This window comes from Colossoma macropomum, unplaced genomic scaffold, assembly GCF_904425465.1.
Source record: "Colossoma macropomum unplaced genomic scaffold, Colossoma_macropomum, whole genome shotgun sequence".
NCBI lineage: Eukaryota > Metazoa > Chordata > Actinopteri > Characiformes > Serrasalmidae > Colossoma > Colossoma macropomum.
Genome location: NW_023494793.1, coordinates 22,472,014 through 22,493,323, shown reverse-complemented (window position 1 = coordinate 22,493,323; position 21,310 = coordinate 22,472,014). Strand labels below are relative to the sequence as shown.

Below are 21,310 nucleotides of genomic sequence, written 5' to 3'. Positions count from 1 at the left end.
TATTATCGACAAGCCCGAGGCTGGGGCTGGGTGGATGGAGGGTGGTGAGACGAGTGCTTTATTTTCTCTTGGCACTGCTAGTGGAGCAGGCATGTTCTGAGGCCTTCAGGGTACCTTTATTCTCAGCAACAGGTTGAAACATGCCATCACTGTCGCACAGAAGAATCTTCAGTAGTACCTTGATATCTGTGACACCTTCTTTGTTATATCTGTTTGTTTGTGTCTCTGTCACTTTTTGTACCGTAACACCTGTAACATAAGTGTTTGCTTTGTTTCGCAATATCTGGCCAAACCCACAGAACACGCCCATGTTATCAGCACTGCACGTACAGTGACTCAAAATGCTAAAGAACAGTTATGGTAAACTGCTGGGAAGAAAAAAACTGGAATCTGCTCAGTGACATAATGTCTGTGGACGATTGCTGACCAGTGTGTTAGTTGACGCGCACTTAGCATTCTTTTGTTAAGAGATTAGGTCACCTGACAAGGATGTAACTGAAGCAAAAAAGATTTAGCACTGGCGCAGATGATTTCAATATTTTACTGTTTTCACTTTGTTTCACAAAGGACCTATTTTACACCTGACATAGATAATTATGTCAAGAATACTGGCTAATATGGTGTGTTGTGCTCCTGAGCTTGGCAGTCTCATTGGTTGGCTGACTGTAGCATGTGACGTGCATACTTCATCTATGAACTCTAAAAAGAAAAAAAATGAAAGTGTGATTCAAGTGTGTTAAGATTACACTGGTGATGAGCCATTTAGCCCTTCTAACTCTTAAAAATGAAACTTTATTTTCTATTATTTTTCAGCATTGAATCTAAGACATTACGTTTAACCATTCTAAATTTGTTAACCCATCTCAAAACATTTTTTTTGTTGATTTTTCCTGACAGTGGCTTAAATGAATAACTGTGTTAAAACAGGGGTGAGAGGTGTGTTTTTTTTTTTTTTTTTTTCCTTTTCATTTTAAAATATCCAGTATACATTTAATACGTTATATTTGATTCTGACATTCCAGATTTTGTACTGCCTTAGGATTTGCTGCGTCTTTATTGGCAAAAATAGATTTGGAATTGTCATGTACAGTGCTTTTTACATGAAGTGCTGTATTTAGAGGCTGACTCATACGCAGATGCTGATCTGTTTTGAGAGGCTTATGAACTCAGCTAGAGAGGAATAACTTGCTACTGTTTCCATTCGACTGTGTAAGATTCCCGGTTTAATTTTAAGCTCTGTTGTTCCATCAGGCTCTGCAGTTATTTTAAGTGCTGACCATGTGCCTAGTGACAGGTTAACGTTACTCTGGTGTTTTTAATTTATATGTTTGGTTTTTTTTTGTTTTTTTTTTCTGACTGCATACCGCTTGATGGCTTGCTTATTGAACTTATTAGAGCTGTTTTCAGTTCTTATGAATGCATAAAGTAGCTGCAGTTGGATCATGCAGTGTCAGATGACACTGGCTTTGTTTCTGTCATTGGTCACTGGCCAGTGATTGACAACAAGTCTGACAAATTCTGCATCAGACTTTTATGTGAAATATAAAGAAAACTCACATTTACACCATCCTGGACATTATTCCAGTTATAATTTGAATTAAAGTACTATTTTGAATGATTCATTTACCCTAATTGTCTACCTATGTGTCTTAATTTGTCTTTAGCATTGACATTTGTTTGGGAATTCACAGCAACAGTCAAGATCTCTGTTTAAAATCAAGCTTTAAACTTTTTTTGGTCATTTAACAAATTTTAACGCTTTGACCAAAACGTACTTGAGCCAGGCATATTTACAGGCATGGCTATAACCTGGGGTGTTCGAGTAGTACTTAAGTCATAAATTTGTGATTGCAGTAGTAATTTAAACATTGCAGTGTAAATGTCCAACTGCAGTAAAGTCCAGGTAGAGTTGGCACTAGCCATTTTGTGCTTCAGTGCAGTCAGTCGTAATGTAGAGAAGTATATTTTGACTTGCATTTTATTATTTTTGATACTTATATATCAAATTTTGATTTGATTTTTGTTATTGGCACAACAAAAGCATAATGTACCATGCCACCCCCAGTCAGTTCTACAAGGATAAAAAAATTCTCTGGTTATAGGAACATTTGTTAAATGTATAGTAATGAATAACATACAAAAAAGAGCAAGCCTCAAGGTTTTGCCAAACAGTTGACAAATAATTCACATTTGAACCCTAAAACTAGAAATCTAGCTACATTTTAAAACTTGGTGTCACATCAGGTAAACATGTTTCGACTGGGTTTAGATAAAACCAACAAGATGATGTACCATTTTGCTGTGTTAGTTTAGTTAGTTTAGTTTTGTTAATTGATCTATTCACAGTTGATGCTGGTATGAAGATCTTTGCCTTTGTGTGGGTATGTTCAGTTGTTACATTTACTTTTTGGCTAACTGCTGTTCATACCCCTAGATAAACTCTAGTTGATTTGACCGAAATCATTAAATAAGCTATCTAAAGGTAATAATAAGCTATTGTAAAGGTTGTTCGGTCTTACCTGGGTGTAGGTGCAGTTGCTCCTTAAAATTATATTTGTGGTTATGCTAACTGCAGTATTATTTAAAACTCACTCTATTTTGGCTTGTTTTTATTTAAGCCTTTTAAGTAAAATACACATGCATAGAGCAGAAGCTGATGAGAATTGTAAGAGATGAAAGTTTCACTAGCATGTCTGTTTTCCACAAGCATGAACGTACAAGATATTGGCCCCGTTACCTACCCCTAGCTTGAGCATCAAAGCGATTTTTGCCTTGATGCATGAATTGACATGCCGTATAAAATGATTCTCCATTGTTGACACATGTCCATGCTATGTGCTAAGATCCAGAAGCCTAAGCTGCAGTAACTCTTTACAGCTTTGTATCTGAGTGTATCCTTAATAATGATGGCATTGTCTTCTTAATGCAGACGCGTTATTGGCGGACCTGGAGTCCTCCACCGCTCATATCTCCAAGTGTCCAGTGTTCCTGCCAGAGGAGACGCCCTACTCTCTCCCCAGCGGCGGCAGCCTTCTCCAAGATGACTCTGCTCCTCCTCCCCTACCTCCTCCTCCCTCTTCTGAGGCTCTGAACGGATCACTCCAAAACCGACCAGATTCTCACCACTCCTCACTGCAGGTGAAGCACGCCTTTTTTTTTCCTCCCTCACTACGTGACGCGATGTGACACTGTGCGTCTGGTGTGCGGTGGCCTTAAGGTGTTTACAAAAGACAAAGTTTCTGAATACTAAATGATGAAATGGAGACCAACATAATTAACAAATACTCAAGTATTAAAATTTTTCAGGCTAGCCCTAGTTTCAAGGAATCGTGGACCAGCAGCATCAGCAATTTTATTATTTCAACCAATATTTAACCGTAGTTGCAGTGTCCACACTTTTGCAAGACACTTATTTGTTTTATATATTTTTCAGACAGTGTGACCACACCTTTAAAAACAGAAGCTACATTGCAAATGCATCAACAGCTGTTGCAAAGAACTGACCAAACCTTGACAAAGTTGTTAGTCACAGGATGAGCCATGTCTATAGAAATGGATGGAGTGCACTTATTTAGTTGGTCTATATATGCAGTATTTTTCTACTGTGAAAATATGTTTCCTGATAAAGCATAAGAATGAGGAATAGATAGACTTGGAAGCCAAAGATTCGTCTTGCTTAAGCATAGAACACTACACTGGTGAGAAGTTTTGTGTGCTTTGTTAATAGTAGCAATAATAGTAATGTGTCTATATTTATATAGCTTTTTTATTATAGTTACTAAATCCTAAAGTGCTTAACACAAGCACATTTGAAGATAAAATAACATTGTGTTAATGAAATAACAGCCCAATTACAGAGAACAGGAGAAAACGTGTCCCAATACACTAGGTATATGCTATTCTGAAAATAACACCAACAGACTTCCTGACTACTACTAGGAATATAAATAGCTTTGAATGTTATAAGAAACAACTTAACAGCAAGCCAGTGTACACTGAATATGACCAAAGTGAAATGCTCAGACTTTCTTTGCCTGGTAAGCACACAGGCTGCTGCATTGTACATCAGTTGGAAATTAGGATGTTTAGATAGATGTGGCGTAACACTTCAGTAACACTTCAGTGGTGTAATCTGGTTGGTAAAGTTATGAAAGAATTAACTAATTTCTGAACATCCTGTAGGGTTAGCATGTGTCTTATTTTGTGAATCTTACTGAAGCATCAAAATGAATTAAAATGATAAAATAATTAAGGTTTACACCAAGGTCCTTGACAGTAGCTTTTTTTGCACGTGATGCAGGTGATTTTGTTTGCTGATGTATATGTGTGTGTGTGTGTGTGTGTGTGTGTGTGTGTGTGTGTATACACACACACACACACACACACACACACACACACAGTGCTGTGAAAGTGTTTGCCCCTTCCTGATTTCTTATTCTTTTGCATGTTTGTTACACTTAAATGTTTCAGATCACCAAACAAATTTAAATATTAGACAAAGATAACACAAGTAAACACAAAATGCAGTTTATAAATGAAGGTCTTTATTATTAAGGGAAAAAGAAATCCAAACCTACAGGGCCCTGTGTGAAAAAGTGATTGCCCCCTAAACCTAATAACTGGTTGGGCCACCCTTAGCAGCAACAACTGCAATCAAGCATTTGCGATAACTGGCAGTGAGTCTTTAACAGCGCTGTGGAGGAATTTTGGCCCACTCATCTTTGCAGAATTGTTGTAATTCAGCCACCTTGGAGTGTTTCCGAGCACAAACCGCCTTTTTAAGGTCATGCCACAGCATATGAGTCGGATTCAGGTCAGGACTTTGACTAGGCCACTCCAAAGTCTTAATTTTGTTTTTCTTAAGCCATTCAGAGGTGGACTTGCTGGTGTGTTTTGGATCATTGTCCTGCTGCAGAACCCAAGTGCACTTCAGCTTGAGATCATGAACAGATGGCCGGGCATTCTCCTTCAGGATTTTTTGGTAGACAGCAGAATTCATGGTTCCATTTAGCACAGCAAGTCTTACAGGTCCTGAAGCAGCAATCACTTTTTCACACAGGGCCCTGTAGGTTTGGATTTCTTTTTCCCTTAATAATAAAGACCTTCATTTATAAACTGCATTTTGTGTTTACTTGTGTTATCTTTGTCTAATATTTAAATTTGTTTGGTGATCTGAAACATTTAAATGTGACAAAAATGCAAAAGAATAGGAAATCAGGAAGGGGGCAAACACTTTTTCACACCTGTGTGTATGTATGTGTGTGTGTGTATATATATATATATTATATTATATATAATATATAAATAATAGCATAAACTTGATGGCGAACATTGTGTTTATAAGTTGTGTTTCTTAAAAGCTGTAAATAAAAGGAGAGCAGTAAAAGGGTCCTAAAACAGAGCCTTGTGGGATGCCACATTGCACTCTTTTATCTTTGGAAAAAACTCCATTAGAATAAATGTCACATACGGAAAAAAACAACACATTTTGGGCAATAGCAGTGCTGTGACACACAATGTGTGGCAAGATAAATAAGAGCTGTTCATAAAGTCACTGTGGCGGAGATTAGCATACTGCTGTTTCTTTAATGCCACAGTATTTTCAATAGTGTCCTAGACAAAAGCCTCAAAATGAACTTGTAAATAAAGTCATACGTATTAAACACCCACACCAAGTGACTGTCCTGCTGTTTGGCAGCCAAAATGGACATAATGAAAGAAACGAAAATAAGAAAACAAAGAAAAACAAGATTCTCAGAAGGGAGGGAAGATGCGCTGGACAATAATGGTACAAGTTTGGTAAAGATGGAGCAAAACTAAACAAAAAAGATAAAGGAGAGTTGCGGAACATGCAAACACAGTAGCAAATATAAGACTTGTGAAAATTAAACTGTAAATAATAAATGTCAGTGAGTAAAAATTCACTTTTGAGTAATTAGAAATTAGTTTTTGCTAGTAAAATGTAGTTTTCACGTGTACATTTGAATTTCTTTGTAAAATTTGTTGTATATTAAACAAGATTAAAAGCTGAAGCTGCTTGCAATTAAATCAATTCGAATACGTTATTAGAATCTCAACCTAAAAAAAAATAATCTTCACTTATTTGGATTACAAGCTAAACCTACTTTCCACACACAGGAGGGGGATTCACAAAGTATTAAATGTAGGCTACAGGACGAAGCAGCTGTACAGTACCAGTTGAAAGTGTTGGAGGAATCTGTTAATAATGTCTCTCTAACACTAAATTTGCATTTCTTATGGCAAAAGTTCATGGCAGTCTGAAATCCTCCTGGTGCAACAGCAGTAAGGTTTGCCATGATGCTCAGTAGTTCAGGGGGTATTTTTGGGGGATTATTTTTTGTTATGAAGAAACTACCTTATGTAAATGAGAGAAAGCTGCAGCCATGCCTCACGTCACCATTTGTACAACTCGCCAGTATCCTCGTTTATGAATGAGCAAACGTGTTACCATCACACCCTTTGATCTTAACATCACAGTAAATCTTGTGCTGCGATTTATGAATCTGAACCACAGTGTCTTAGTGAGGTGTTGGCCTACCTTGAACAACTACAGTTCGCCTTGGCGTGGATTCTGCAAGTGTCTGGAACTGAACTAGAGGGATGGAACACCAAAGATCTAAAAGAAATTCCCTCACAGTTAGTGTTTTGATGAAGGTGGAGGAGAGCACTGTCCAGCATTTGTCCAGAAATCTCCCTTAAGTGTTAAGTAGCTGTAGATCAGGTGACTGGGAAAGGCATAGGATATTATTCACAATACTTTCATACTCATCAAACTGTTCAGTGACCCCTCATGCCCAGGGAATAGAGGTGTTGTGAACCTGGAAGAGACCACTCCCATAAGGATAGAAATGTTTAATTATAGGATAAAGGTGATCAGAAAAACTTTGAACTGACTTGCTGTGACCAGTCTTATCTACAAACCACTGTGGCTACAGGTTTCTATTCCAACCCAGCCATTGCATTCCCTTGCCTGCAAAATGCCCCCTAGAGCATAACTAACGTAACATATAACACTTTTTCCAGATCGCTGTAGGGCAGTGCCTGTGGATTTGCTTCACTGAACTCTCAAATGGGCATTTGTGTTTGTAATGAAGGGTTTATGCACCGCAGCCCTACTATAATTTCCAGTGGCAGCTCATGAGTAAGAGGGCATGGAGTCACCTGGTACCATCCATCGCACTTGAGAATTTGAGAACTTAAAGAATGTCTATATGGGCCGATACAGTGCTTACAGTAATCGACCCAAGAAAGCTTTTAGCCACTGGACAGTGCTAGATAAAGAGAATGCAGTGACAGAGGCTGCCCTTTCACAAAAGCTAATTCTGTGCAACGTTGCATGCTGAGGAGGGTTCGGCATCTTGTACACTTATCAAATTTCATTGATGGAAGTGCAAAGGATGGCACATGTATGAGTGCATTCATATTTATTGCATATAATGATTTTAATCACAAATGCTTAACTTTACAATTTAACCTAATTTATCAAGTAAACTATCAGCAGCCAAGTTAAGAAAAGCTAACTGGGTTAATTAACTAACATCATGTAACATTTATCATTAGAAATAATATTAAAATGAGTGTTAGCAAATACAGTAACCTAGATTAAGTTTAGCTTACCTTAGACCTGCTTCCAAGAAAACCATATTATCTAGACACTATAAATAAGAACAGAGACATTGTGTGTATGTGTATGTATGTGTGTGTGTGTGTGAAATATATATATATATATATATATATATATATATAATCTACTATTATGATACAAGTTTACTTGATTTTTTTTTAAAGCAGTGCTTATGATGCTTAAATGGATGCACTGCTCCTCATTATCTATTCTCTCTATGTAGTTGTCAGTACGACTGTTCTCCTTGACAGTCTGATCACGTTCTGCATTGAAATTATTGAAAGTTATAGTCACTCGAGGAACCGTTGCTCATTGTACTATACATATTGCACTAATGCTCAAGCATGCCTGTCATTTAATGTGTGCTTTCGACCACAATTTCCAGCTCTATTAACTGATGTTTTCCCATAAATCTAAATATAGATGTAACTCTAATGTTCCTATTGAAACTCGAACCAGTTGAGCACTCTTTGTGACTGAAGCTCCTGTGCCCTAATAATGAGTTTTCAAAGACTTTCAAAGTCACTTGGATCTTTTCCTCTTGCTGTTTTAATCCAAAATCATGGTCAACTGGGCATGTTAAGCATTTTTATACATGCTACAGGCTGAATGTTAATTGCTTACATGTATCATGCAATATGCCTAAAAGCATCTGCACTTATGTTTCTCGACTCATTTATTTAGATTTGTATTTTCGTTTTTTACCACTTTGTCTTGTGTATATTGTTGTATACAATTTTTTTCCCCAACTTGTCTTTGCCAGCATGCCTTTCACATACCTTGTTGAGTTCTAAATCAAACATTCCGTCACTCTTCAAGACCATACATGCTGATGCAGAGACATGCTGCATACCTTTTAGTTCTTAAAGGCCTTCCTTACAGCAGTTGCCACAGACATTTCAAAATCACCCAGTGAATCATGTCTGCTCATTCCAAACACACCACAGTGGGGCAACTTTAATGGTACATATGTTGCCCAATAGTTCTAGTCCTCAGAACTAGATACCCCAACTCTTTCTTTACAGCTCTAACAGGCTCCAGTCTTCCAGGAAGGCTTTCTGCAAGATATTGGAGTGAGTCTGTGGACCCATTCAGTCCCATTCTGTCAAAAGAGCATTTGTGAGGACAGGCACTGACGATGGACGAGAAGGGCTAGCTTGCAATCAATGTTTCGGTTCTTCCCAAAGGAGTTCAGTGGGGTTGACGTCAGGGCTCTATACAGGCGACTGGAGTTCCTCCACATCAAACTATGGACCTCGTTTTGTGCACAGCGGCCACAAAGTTGGAAGCATATTAATGTCTGAATTGTCTTTGCTGTCGCATTCTCCTGACATCCACTGAGGCCAGATTCATCTATCAGACTGCCAGGTAGTGAAGTGTGATTCAACACTCCAGGCAACTAGTTTCCACTGTTACAGAGTCCAGGGATAGCTTTACACTATTCCAGCATAATGATCTTAGGCTTGTCACTGAACTCTTCAATAAGACCCATTCTACTACCAGTGTTTATGGAGATTGCATGACTTTGCTTGATTTTATATTTGTATTAGCAATGGGTGTGGCTGAAACATCTGAACTCAGTAATTAGGATGGATATCCACATACTGTTGGCCATACGTTTTTGTAGCTGAGTCACAGTTATATTTGTATTTTTGTTTAAACTCTTTTGACTAAATAGTCTCTGTATACATGATGGGGACAAATACCATTTTGCAATTGTATTGCTACATTTTGTGATTATAATTACATTTTGTAATTATATTGGTAAGCCTGTTTGACATAAAGACTGCCCTGCATTATTTTAACCATAATTATGTGGGGTTTGGCCACTATTATTCATGAACAGTCGTCTGGAACATCCGAGATTGGTGAGGATGCTCAGGAAGGAGTGAAGGTTTTTAGTCTGAAATAATTACTGAAATAATCACTTGCTGTATTGCTTGCTGCTGTACATGTTTGTAGTAATTTGAGGTGGGCTGTACGATGGTATTGTCATTGTCCTAAAAAATGCATGCATGGTCATAATTATTGTTAGCCCAGCCCCGATGACATGCCACTTAGACTAGAGATATGTTTGAAAAATGAAATAAGAAAAGAAATCTGATTTGCAAAGAGTGTCCACACAGCACTGAAAGCATCAGATCTGTGACAAATCAAGGCAAAAAAAAGTGTCACTTCAGCCTGGTAGTGTAAACATAATATGAGTAGACAACATGGAGTTTTATATAATGTCACCCTTGGTTTTGAATACAGAATTGATCTTAGGTCAGTGTGAAAGGACTTTTGTAGAAGCCATAGAGGTCAAAATTGAGTCAGATATAGTCAGGATGCTGTTTCTGTCTGGTTTTCAGTGCAGGTTCTAAGTATGTATCAGTTGTTTAAGATAGTATGAAAAATTATTGTAGTGAGTATGCCATTAATTATCTGTTGTGGTTATTATTCTCCCTTCATTAGTCTCTTGGTTCAGCCCAAAAAAGTACATTGTCTCGGGATAGCAGTAGCCCTCCGCTATCTCACACTGAAGAGGACCACGTCTACAGGTCAGTAGCAGGACAACAGTGAAATAATTATTGACACTATGTATACATTGCTGAAACCTGACTTTCTCCATTCGCAATTCCAGTTTCCCCAACAAGCAGAAGCCATCAGACTCCTCTGCAGCATCCATGAGCTCTGCACTGGGCAGCAACCTGTCTGAGCTGGACCGCCTGCTATTGGAACTCAATGCTGTCCAGCAGAATACACCTTCCTTCCCCACCACGGGTACATAAACCTATGCATGTAGTGCGTTCCACTGCTCCAAACACATACATCAATATCACCCTAGTCTACTTCAGTTTTCCTAGCTGTTTTGTTTCTCTGTATATTTTTAAAGGACCTGCAGCTATTAGGCTGTGTATAACTCTGTAGTTTTTTGTAATTTGTTGTTCCGTAGAGGATGCTGCCCCTCCCCTTCCTCCCTGCAGTTCTGCACACTATATCCAGGAAAATGGAGCTCACCCAGGCATTACACTGACTCCTGCTGCCAAGGAAAAGCCTCAGAGAAATGGAAAGAAAGTGCCAGAAGAGGGTCGCCCTACAGTGGAAAGCTTACTGAATGAACTGGAAAGCTCCATACCTACTCCAACGTAAGATCCTCTCAACTGACACACACCCACACGCTTATGAATTTATGGATAGTGAAAAATGAATTTGCATACTGTTTTTGAACGTTTATGTAATCTTGATTTATGTAATCTTGCATATGCAGGCCTACCCCCTCTTGCCTCCAGGCAGAGGGGCGCTTGGACGCACCATCTGAGCAGCAGGGTCGAATGTCGGCCACCTCAGCCACACGAGAGCTGGATGAGCTCATGGCCTGCCTGTCTGATTTCAAGGTGCAGAGCAATGTGAGTGCATGTGTGTGTCATGAAGACAGTATGTGACATTGCAGAGCTCTACGCAGGGGACTGTATGTGTGGTTGGCAAACTAAATGTCTAAGAATGTGTTTGCGGGACACAATGCTCAAACTAGTTCCAAGATGCTCACTTCTAATACACAGATGTTGGTTGGTTTTTCCATCCCCTTGTTTCATTCAGTTTTTCATCTTTGTTTTAACACTCAGCTGGTCTATTCAGCTAATCTCAGTTGTTTTGTATTTTCTTTACTTTCTCTCTGTTTTAATCTATCCGTCTTTTCTTTCCTCCTCTTTTTCTCTCTGTGTTGTCTTCTAGCCGAGTTCTCTGGGCTCACTGAATTCTGAGCCTCTGTTTGATCAGTCTACCAACTTCTCTACTGTTGCGGAAATTCATTTTCCTCCTGCCACAGTAGCCCCTGTTGCAGTTTCCCTGACCCCCAATCTCCCTACTAAACCAGCTAGCTACTACCCACTGCCCTCCGCTCCAGCGGCCTTAGAGCTACACATAGTGGAAGATTCTAATGAAACAGGACCTACGATACCATCCAGTGACCCAAAATCTACCCCATCATCCCTTCTATCTGCCCCTTCCGTTTTTGCCCATCCCAGCCTTCGGTACACCCCTGTGGCAAAACCAGACCCTGACTCTGTTATTGATGTTTCTGCCTCCATGCTGAGCACTGAGCTGGACTCACTTGTTGTTCTGTCCCAGACCATCACCACCACTACTAATGTGTCTGTAGTCAGTCCTGGCAATCTAGAGCTTAGCCCTAATAAGCCTAAGAGTCCCTCTCTCAATGCAGGGATTAAGCCAGCTTCTCCTATTGCTTCTGTGCCTATTGCTAAATCTCCCAGTCCAACAAGTGTACCTGCCACTACGAAGAGCCCAAACAGAGAGAGTCCTCTGATTGCTCAAACTTCAAATGGTCTCTTTCATGTACCCAGTCCTGAGCTCAAACCTGCTCCTCCATCTCCCATCACTGGACCCATCATACAGTCTCCATCACCTCCTAAACCTGGCTCTCCTCAACATACTACACCTCTGAAAAGCCTCTCTCCCCTCTCAGAGCCCAAGACGTCCAGCCCCAAACCACCAGCAGAGACGCCTGAGTTGATCTCTGTTACACCACGACCCCCTGCTCCGACAGGGCTTGAGTCTCCAGCTCAGGAACCATCTCTGGATGATGCTTTGGACAATCTCCTGGCCATGAGCTTCAGCAAGCCCGGATCCGAGGTTCCTCTAGTGGCTCCCAAACTGATCCCAGCAGCACGACCAGAGGTTTTTGAGGAGCCTCTTATGGCAGCAGATCGCAGAGTGATGCAGCCAGACACGCACACGGAAAGTGAGATTGGAGACGGGCTTCTTGAGGATCAGTCAGATTGCAGGAGTGATCTGCTTGACTGGGCTGACATGGAGCTGAAGCTGCCCTATGACGGAGCAGATGGTTCCATGACCCCCATGACAGAGGCCAGCTGGATGGATGACTCTCTTACCCCCTCCTCCTGCCCTGGAACCCCTGATGCCCAGATAGATCTGCCCACGCTACAGCCTACGAGCCCTATGGACCGGATTTCAGCTTCTGGACATGTATGGATGGGATTTGGAATGATGCACTGTGACACTGTAGAATAGAGTGTCATGGATTGTTACTGTTGAATTGAAGACTGTTTCAGTGCTAAGTTTGCCAAAGTTTGGAGTGTTGGCATGTGAATGCAATGTACGTTACTATATTTTGGGCACCTAGTGGTTCCTGCTTTTGTAACTAGCATTATTAAAAATAATTCTGGTTTTGATCTTCTATATCCTTAGTTAAATTAATCTTAACTGATGCAGAGTTTTTGGCCTAATCACACAGATATTGGCTTGAAGCATTTTTTGCTTATAGTTGTGTGGTGGCTGCCTGAAGCTGCTGCTTGGTCACTGTCACAGGCAACAGTGTCTAATATCAGTTGGACTAGCTTTTCTAACCCTCTACTGCACTGTGCCTTCCACACTCGTGCTAACAGCTGACCGCTGCATGCCCTGTGCCTGGAGCATGTGGCATCTGACAGGGTCTTTGCCCCTACTACCCCAGATCAAGTCTGTGATTAGACGCACCAAGGAAACCCCCAACGTCCACCCCATGTACCGGGACGGCTTTATTCGCAGGAAGATGGGTCCAATCATCTTCCATAAGAGCAGCTCCCAGGACCGCCTCATCGAGGAGCTGCAAGGAAAGCTGGGAATCGCTCGCAAGGAGCGTCCCAAAAAACAGCCTGATGACTGGCTAACCGAGGGGGTCATTGTCATGTCAAACCCCAAACGCTCTCGAGAAGACCACAACAGGGAGGTTGACAAGGTAGAAAAGTGAAACGAAGGTCAAGTTGGGATATACATATTTTTTCACTCTTTTGCATTCTCTTGCATCTGTTGCTCTTTCACTGCTTTTTTCATCATTTTTTGACTTTCTGCAGTCTCTCATTTCTTTTCTTTCCTCCTTTCTCCTCCTTCTCTCTTTAGATTATTATTCCCCCTGAGTCTCCTCTCCCTCAGAGGAAGGTGATCCCTCCTCCTCAGTCTCCCTCAGTCCCTCGCCCCCCGCCCCCTGCTGAGGAGCCAAAGCGTGCCCCTCCGGTAAAAGCAGCTCCGCTTCCACCTCCCCCTCCTCCAGCCCCCTCTCCACCACCCAGGGAGCCCACACCTCCTCCCCAGCCCCCTGTAGAACCTCAGCTTCCTCCGGCTCCAGTCAAGCCCCCAACGCCCGAGCCTGTACAGCTTCCCCCACCAGCCCCTAAGCCTATGCCCGCTCCCACACCACCACCTGTTCAGCCTCCTCCACCTGCCCCTGTTGCCCCCCCATCTCCCCCCAGAGTGCTGGTGTCAGTGGGCTGCCAGACGGAATACGACCCCCTCTTCCCTCCGATGCAGGTGCAGGCAGAGTTCCAGCTGTTCAGTTCTAATGAAGGCAGACATCAGCTCAACTCTGGTTTTGATAAGCAGTGACTTGATAAATACTTGGTAGAATTCCATTTATATTTGCAGACTAACAGGCACAGAATTCTTGTGTGTGTGTGTGTGTGTGTATGTGTGTGTGTGTGTGTGTGTGTGTGTGTGTGTAAAAGCGTGTGTGAGCGTGCTTCTGCTCTTCTCAAAGAGAAAGCAAATCCAGCTCTCAGTGAAGTCATAAATCATATTCAGTGGTTCAGTGCAGAGAGGTGCTTCAGGGAGTGAAGTCCTTAGCTTAAGACCTTATAATACAGATTTACTGCTGGGCCAGTAATAATGACTGACATTGCTAGACGAAGACGAAGTTTTGACGTGTAAGTGTCACTGAAGTAGTGCCTTACATCCCCCTGTACATGGGTTTAGTATTGAACTTGTTTTCCCCGCTTATGTGAGATTTATCTTGTGGACTGATTTCCTTTCTATCCTCCTTTTTAGATCATGGCCCAGGGTAAGGGTCCACAGACTCAGGTTAATAAACTGGACAACATGCTGGGCAGCCTGCAGTCTGACCTGCACAAGCTGGGGGTACAGACTGTGGCCAAGGGAGTGTGTGGGGCTTGCTGCAAACCGATTGTTGGCCAGGTAAGGAGTCGTCCAGGCTGGGGCTTGTATACTTCTGATCCTGTTAGTCCTCCCATGCATGGAAAAGTAGGGCTAGACTGCTGTGTAGTGATATCTACTGATCTCTACTTATCTCACACTGTAAACATGAGAGAATTTAAGCTTAATTGAAGTGAATTTAATGATGAAAACAAACTCTGATCAACAAATATTTTTTCACAATTATTCACAGCTGACCAATGATGTCAATTATTGTAACCCCTAAAAATTCTTATGAACTTGTGAAGTACAACTGAAGCATGTTCCCATTTATATTCCACTTTTTCTAACTGGGTTCACCAGTATATAAATATTAATTAACACAGAAGCCAAATTGCCTTAGTCATTCATCATTAGATAGGGAAGATGAGAGAATTCACAAATAAATGAAATGAGACAAAGTGTGCTATTGGCTATTAAGCAATTGCTGAAATGCCAAAGATGTTTAGAACAACCGTAGCTATAGTGAAGCTGCCTGTAATTTTACCATCAGATGCCACCTCAATGCAGACAAGCTATTTGGAAGGCATGTGAGAAGAAAGCCTTTTCTTTCTTCTTACCACAAATGTAAGCACCAGGAGTTCACTAGATGCTGCTGTTAAGATCTGTAGTTAAGCTAGAACCTGGGGTCTATGGTTAGATAAGACAAAAATGCAGCTTTTTGGCAATAGACACTCAAAGTTGGTTTTGTGTTAAAGGAAGGATGGTTCAGCAGAAAAGAATCTCATGCCTACTGTTAAGTATGGTGGAGTGATGTGTTGTTGAACTGTGATGTTTTGGGGCTGTTTTTCCTTCACAGGCCCTGAGAATCTTGTTAGGATACGTGGCGTCATGAACTCTGTCAAATATCAGTAGATTTTAAATGAAAATTTGACTGACTCTGCCAAAAGGCTAAAACTGGGCCATGGTTCCAGCAGTTCCAAATCTGCACAAAATGGTTCAGTGACCACAGAATCAAGGTTTTTTATTCCCATCCCCGACTCCTGACTTTGACCCCTCTGAAAACATGAGAGGTGAGCTGAAAAGGACAGTCCAAAAGAGAGGACTTGGGACCCTGAAGGATCTGGAGAGATCCCAGCTCTGTATTCTCCAATCAGATGCGAGAGGACTCGTTGCTGTTATGTTGGCAAAAGGATAATTGATGTGATTTTGTTTTCTAGACTAAGTTTGCTTGAATTAAAGGCTAGATTTTTTCTCATTCTCACTGTTAACTAATAAAACCAAACATTTTTATGACATTCATCGTGCTGTCGTACATTACAGAAATTTTAGAACAAGAGAGTGAGTGAAATATTTGTGTTCATACAGGTGGTAACAGCCATGGGCCGCACATGGCACCCAGAGCATTTTGTATGCACACACTGCCAGGATGAGATTGGTTCTAGAAACTTCTTTGAGCGGGACGGCCAGCCTTACTGTGAGAGGGACTACCATCAGCTCTTCTCTCCTCGCTGCTTCTACTGCAATGGCCCCATTCTGGATGTGAGAACACAAACACTTTACATACACTTGTAGGGCTATCGTGTTTACTCAATTAAACTCTGTTAGTATGTGTGGTCAAACAAACTGATACAGTACACTAGCACAATATTTTGGGTTTAAAAATAGTGTTGAGACCTACGTATTGATGTTTTATGTCTTAATTTGTCATATTTATTTGTATTAAATATTAATTTAATTCAAATAATTATAATTGAATTACATTGATTATCATTGCTCAAGTGGGTGGTCTGCTCAAGATTCCCACATTTAGTTATTAGATGGCATTTTGTCAGCTGATAATGCATATTTTAAATTCCCTTATTATATTTCTTACAGTAAGAAACAGGCTGATAAAGCTGAAGGCTGATGGTTGTCAGAATACGATATGGGGGTCATGAGACGATACATGCTGTGAATCGAATACATTTATATTAAAGTGCATGATAGGAATGGTTTCTATAGTCCGATTTAACACAATCCATGATATTGCTAAAAGTGATAACTATTAATGTAAAAAAACCCACTCTGCAGGTCCTGGAACTGGAAAAAATTAGCTTGATTTGCCTACCTTGGATGGTTGATTAGCTGAGCTGTTTGAAATAGAGGTTTCTCAGTCGAGTACAGTAATAACAGGCAAAGGGTGGTAGATCGAACAGTCACAGTGTGTCAACATCGCTAAACATGAGTATCAAAAATATGTATCATATCTACATTGCTGCATAGTGTTTTCTCATATATTTATTCATTTATTTATTTATATTTGCTACTTTTTTGAACGCTGACTACTCCATTAATTGTCTAAATTATCAGAAGATTACTCAACTAGTAATATTATCAATAGTGACCACACTAAACACTTAACACTTGTTTGTATGTACACTCTATTGCTCATTTGATCTCTGTACAGTTAAGGTCTCATCATTTGTAGAGATGCATCCTTGTGTTAGACTGTAATTAAATGGGCTCCCATTTGTATAATTTTGCAGAACATGTGAAAGAAAAAAAGGCAAACTATTGAGTTGTTTTTCCTCTCTACAGAAAGTAGTGACGGCCCTGGATAGGACATGGCATCCTGAACATTTCTTCTGTGCTCAGTGTGGTGCCTTCTTTGGTCCTGAGGGTGAGTGGTTATTGCTGTTGCCTTGAGTTCTTCATCTTTAACTACGTTTAGCTCACAGCAGTCCTGTGTTCTCTCTGTGTGCCAGGTTTTCATGAGAAAGATGGGAAGGCATACTGTCGTAAAGATTACTTTGATCTGTTCGCTCCCAAGTGTGGGGGCTGTGCCCGCGCCATTCTGGAGAATTACATCTCTGCCCTGAACAGCCTCTGGCATCCTGAGTGCTTTGTCTGCAGGGTATGTGTATGTATGTCTGTATGCATGATTGTGATATCAACTTTCAAATTTTGGTGTTTTTACTCTGCTTACAAAGTGGAAATATGTATATTACACTTCGAAATCCTTTCACAATGGAAGAAAGCCACCATTTTTCTGATGCTGCAAAAACAGTTGGTCTGTAGATTGGAATGTGCATGGGTACTCAACTACTTAACCATTCAAGGTGCCATTATTCAAGAACTGAAATCACTAGTTATGTATTAGCTGCGTTTCATCACGGGAAGACAGAAAAAATATACAGACCAGAAATTCAATGATTTTATATTTAAACAGAACTCTTAACATATAAAAGTTGTGCTTGAATTTGCCAATGAATATATTATGTTATACTTTGCTTCTGCAAATGCTTTAATGTGGGTGCAAGACTGAGAGGTAGAGATAGCATGGCTTTTATTGCTACATTGGCTAGTCTGAGTTTAAATCCAGAAACAGTTCAAATATATTTCAAACTATCATGCTGGCATGTCGTCCATTGAAGAGAAGAAAACACTGTAGAAGATGACCAGTCTTCATCAGCGTCCCGTGTTCAACCCATTCGATGTAGTTTTAGCTTATTAGCTCCTCTGATGCAGTCTCTATATGCTGTTTCTCTGACACAAAAACCTCCTGATGTCCTTCTGCTATTTTTGAATAAAAAAAAAAAAAACATATTTCTCTTCACAATGCTAAATTTTTGTGCAACACCTAAAAGGGTTTGCTTCCACCTGAAAGGGTAAACTAGAGCTCTATAATAAAGTCAACCAATGCATTATTTTTATGTTTAACAGGATATCCTTCCATAAAGCATCACATTACACGTAGCCGACAGCCCGCAACTATAATACCTCATATAATGCGTCATGTTGAGAATGTTGATCATGTTCATTTTATACTGCACTGTGGTAAATTTAACAGAATAGAACTTTCATCATTTACTGAATTTAAAATATCAGATTAAATAAAACAACAAGCTAAATAAAATGAATTATAGTATTAGCAGTAGATTTTAAAAAATGAGTTTTCAGATGCTTTTTAAAATGTGTACTGAACTTGACTGTTCCACAGTTCAGAAGCATTAAAATTAGTATTGTTTACAATATGTTTGGGTTCAGGCTCATTTCTTTCGTGTTTGTGTGCTGCAGGAGTGTTTCACGCCCTTCGTGAATGGCAGTTTCTTTGAGCATGATGACCAGCCGTACTGCGAGGTGCACTACCACGAGAGGCGCGGCTCGCTCTGCTCCGGCTGCCAGAAGCCCATCACAGGCCGCTGCATCACAGCCATGGGCAAGAAGTTCCACCCTGAGCATTTTGTCTGTGCCTTCTGCCTCAAGCAGCTCAACAAGGGCACCTTCAAGGAGCAGAACGACAAGCCGTACTGCCACGGTTGCTTTGTCAAACTCTTCAGTTAGACTGATTTGAGAGAGTGTGTGTGGGTGCCAGTCTGTCTGTCTGTCTGTCTCTGTCTGTCTGAATAGTGGATAAGCAGCAAAAGTTGAGGCGTTTTGTTGGGTAGCACTCAAGTGCATCACCAAGGTTGTGTGCATGTTGTGGGTGCGCGCGTGTGCATGTTGTGCGCGCGTGTGCATGGTGTGCGTGCGTGCGTGTGTGCGTGTGTGTGTACATGTGTGACTATGGTTATCCTCTGAGGGACATAGTTGGTCAAAGAATTGCAAAAGCCTTATGTGTTAGAGGGGGAAGAGTTTAGCTAATACAGAGACTTTGGTATTAGCTTTTATGGTAATTGCATGGAGAAGAAAGATTTTCTGCTCACTGGTTGAGTTTGAAACCGTTTTAAGAATGTGGCATGTAGATCAGTATGAATCAGTTGACCTGCGAAAGTCTTTTAACTATGAAACATTGCTCTGTGGAGTGAAATAGATCGCTAAGAAAGTGCCACAGTGGCAAAATGTGATGACTGTTTGCAACGATCGGATGGTGAATTGATAGTTGCAACAGCAGAAATGGAAACGATTTATATTACAGTGCTCAGTGCCTTGTTTTCTATCAGAAATTATCATAATACAAGAAATATACCAAAAAAATAATACTTTAGCATAACAGATTATGTACATTTCTATGGAGACTGATGTTCTGTGTTTGCCAACGATTACCAGCTCATTTCAAAACACCATGTCCTCCATGCGGTGAGCAGAAGTGTGGTAATACAAGCCTTATGGCCAATAGTGACTTTCATATTGTGACCGATGTTGGATTTGACTCAAAACTCCTGTAAGCATGGAGTTATTCTACTGTTTATCAGAGAGAAATGGAGGCTGTTGATCTTCATATTCAGGGGTGCATATGCATTATTGAGCTATTGACCTTAACATGTTTGGCTATGGTGAAATCGCCGAATAACATCTCAGCAGAATGCTACATTTTACTGTATTCAGGTGACATGGCCATGTTGTTCTTAACATTTCAATAACCACTGATTCTTTTTGATGTCCTCAATCGAATTGTAGATGTACCATTTTTCTAAAACAGCTGTGACAATGTGCAATTTTTAGCCCTTCCACACAGCATATGATTGGTTTAAATATAAGAATCTAATCTTTTCCTCAGAGACAACTCTAGGCAAAATATTGTTAACTGCTGTATTGTTTTTAATGATATTGAATTGTATTTTTCTCCTTTTTCTTTTTTTGCATGAAAGTCTTAAGTTTCACTGCAACATTTTAAAGAACAAGTCATGAGGGGTGAGAAGGTGAAAAATGTTTTCGCAGTGTAACCCCACTTTAAAATCCCCCATCAGTTTAAAGGAGCTGATTGCTTGTCATACTGTATGGATTCTGTGTAGAGTAATATGTATTGCATCAGAAAGATCGCATGTAAGAAGTTACCAAGAGCTCATGATCTTTAATTGCTAATTATCCATGAGTTGTCCTTAGCAAGAACAATGATCTTTTCATCACTGGTATGAGGATGCTACTCAAAACTATGGCCTTCTTTTTTCTTATATAGCATATACAATGTCACTTTCTGTTGAGATGCTGTGATAATTCGAAAGTCTTTTCTGTCTCTCATGGTTCTTCTTGCTCTGATTGCTATGTGCCAAAAGGACTCAGCAGTCCAAATGGGGGATGTTGGCTAAGCGACTTCACATCTGCCTCAGAACCCATTTATGACACTGGTTTTTATATTTTCCCCTCTTTTTGTTTATCTTGGGTTTCTGTCATGAAGAGGGCTTAAATTTTTCTCTTCTATTCTGTTTAATTTATGCTGTTACAGTCTATTTTAGTGGGCCTCCATATACTCTTTTTATTTACCCAATGTGAACATTGCTATGTTTTTTTTCCCCATAACACTGTCACATTTTGTTCTGTGAGTCGTGGTAACTGACTGAATTCATACCATTATATATCAATAAAATGCTTTGGTGTTTTCATGCATTTTGTTTCTTAATGACCTACTGTACCTTCTGTAATAGTCTGTACAACAGGACAAAAATTGCAGTGAGATGCAGATTCATTTCATTTTAGTTGAATTTTTGAAATAGATAAGATCAGACAGTTCAGTTAAACTCCAAATTAAATTCATGGGAATGGATTTACTCCCCAAAATTACACTAAATAGGGTGAGATATTATATTACTATATTAATGAAATAAAATACAAACCTCAATTTCTAGAAAGTTGGAACAGTATGTAAAATGCTAATAAACACAAAGTAGTTAGTAAAGTCTGTGTGACCTGTATTGAAAACAGCACAAACGGTTAGGAAAGGAACATGTTTACCACTGCGTTACATTACCTTTCCTTTTAACTACGCTTAATATACATTTGGGGAAGACACCAAATGATCCAGTATTAAAAAGGGATTTT

General features: G+C 40.2%; 1 protein-coding gene across 5 annotated transcripts in view; it reads left to right on the top strand.

The window, feature by feature from the left end:
• The window catches only part of pxnb (paxillin b), a 43,650-nt gene extending 22,772 nt beyond the window's left edge, over positions 1-20,878 (top strand). For 2 of the 5 annotated variants that reach the window (XM_036578850.1, XM_036578853.1), the window contains 13 exons: positions 2,930-3,138; positions 10,100-10,185; positions 10,269-10,408; positions 10,581-10,773; positions 10,896-11,034; positions 11,360-12,631; positions 13,119-13,382; positions 13,544-13,951; positions 14,465-14,611; positions 15,938-16,111; positions 17,150-17,231; positions 17,317-17,465; positions 18,629-20,878. In XM_036578850.1, the coding sequence (XP_036434743.1) occupies positions 2,930-3,138; positions 10,100-10,185; positions 10,269-10,408; positions 10,581-10,773; positions 10,896-11,034; positions 11,360-12,631; positions 13,119-13,382; positions 13,544-13,951; positions 14,465-14,611; positions 15,938-16,111; positions 17,150-17,231; positions 17,317-17,465; positions 18,629-18,895 (3,530 nt within the window). In that variant the 3' untranslated portion in view covers positions 18,896-20,878. The remainder of the gene's footprint in view (positions 1-2,929; positions 3,139-10,099; positions 10,186-10,268; positions 10,409-10,580; positions 10,774-10,895; positions 11,035-11,359; positions 12,632-13,118; positions 13,383-13,543; positions 13,952-14,464; positions 14,612-15,937; positions 16,112-17,149; positions 17,232-17,316; positions 17,466-18,628) is intronic. The other 3 variants (XM_036578851.1, XM_036578855.1, XM_036578854.1) reach the window with 3 other exon arrangements.
• Positions 20,879-21,310: the final 432 nt, after the last annotated feature.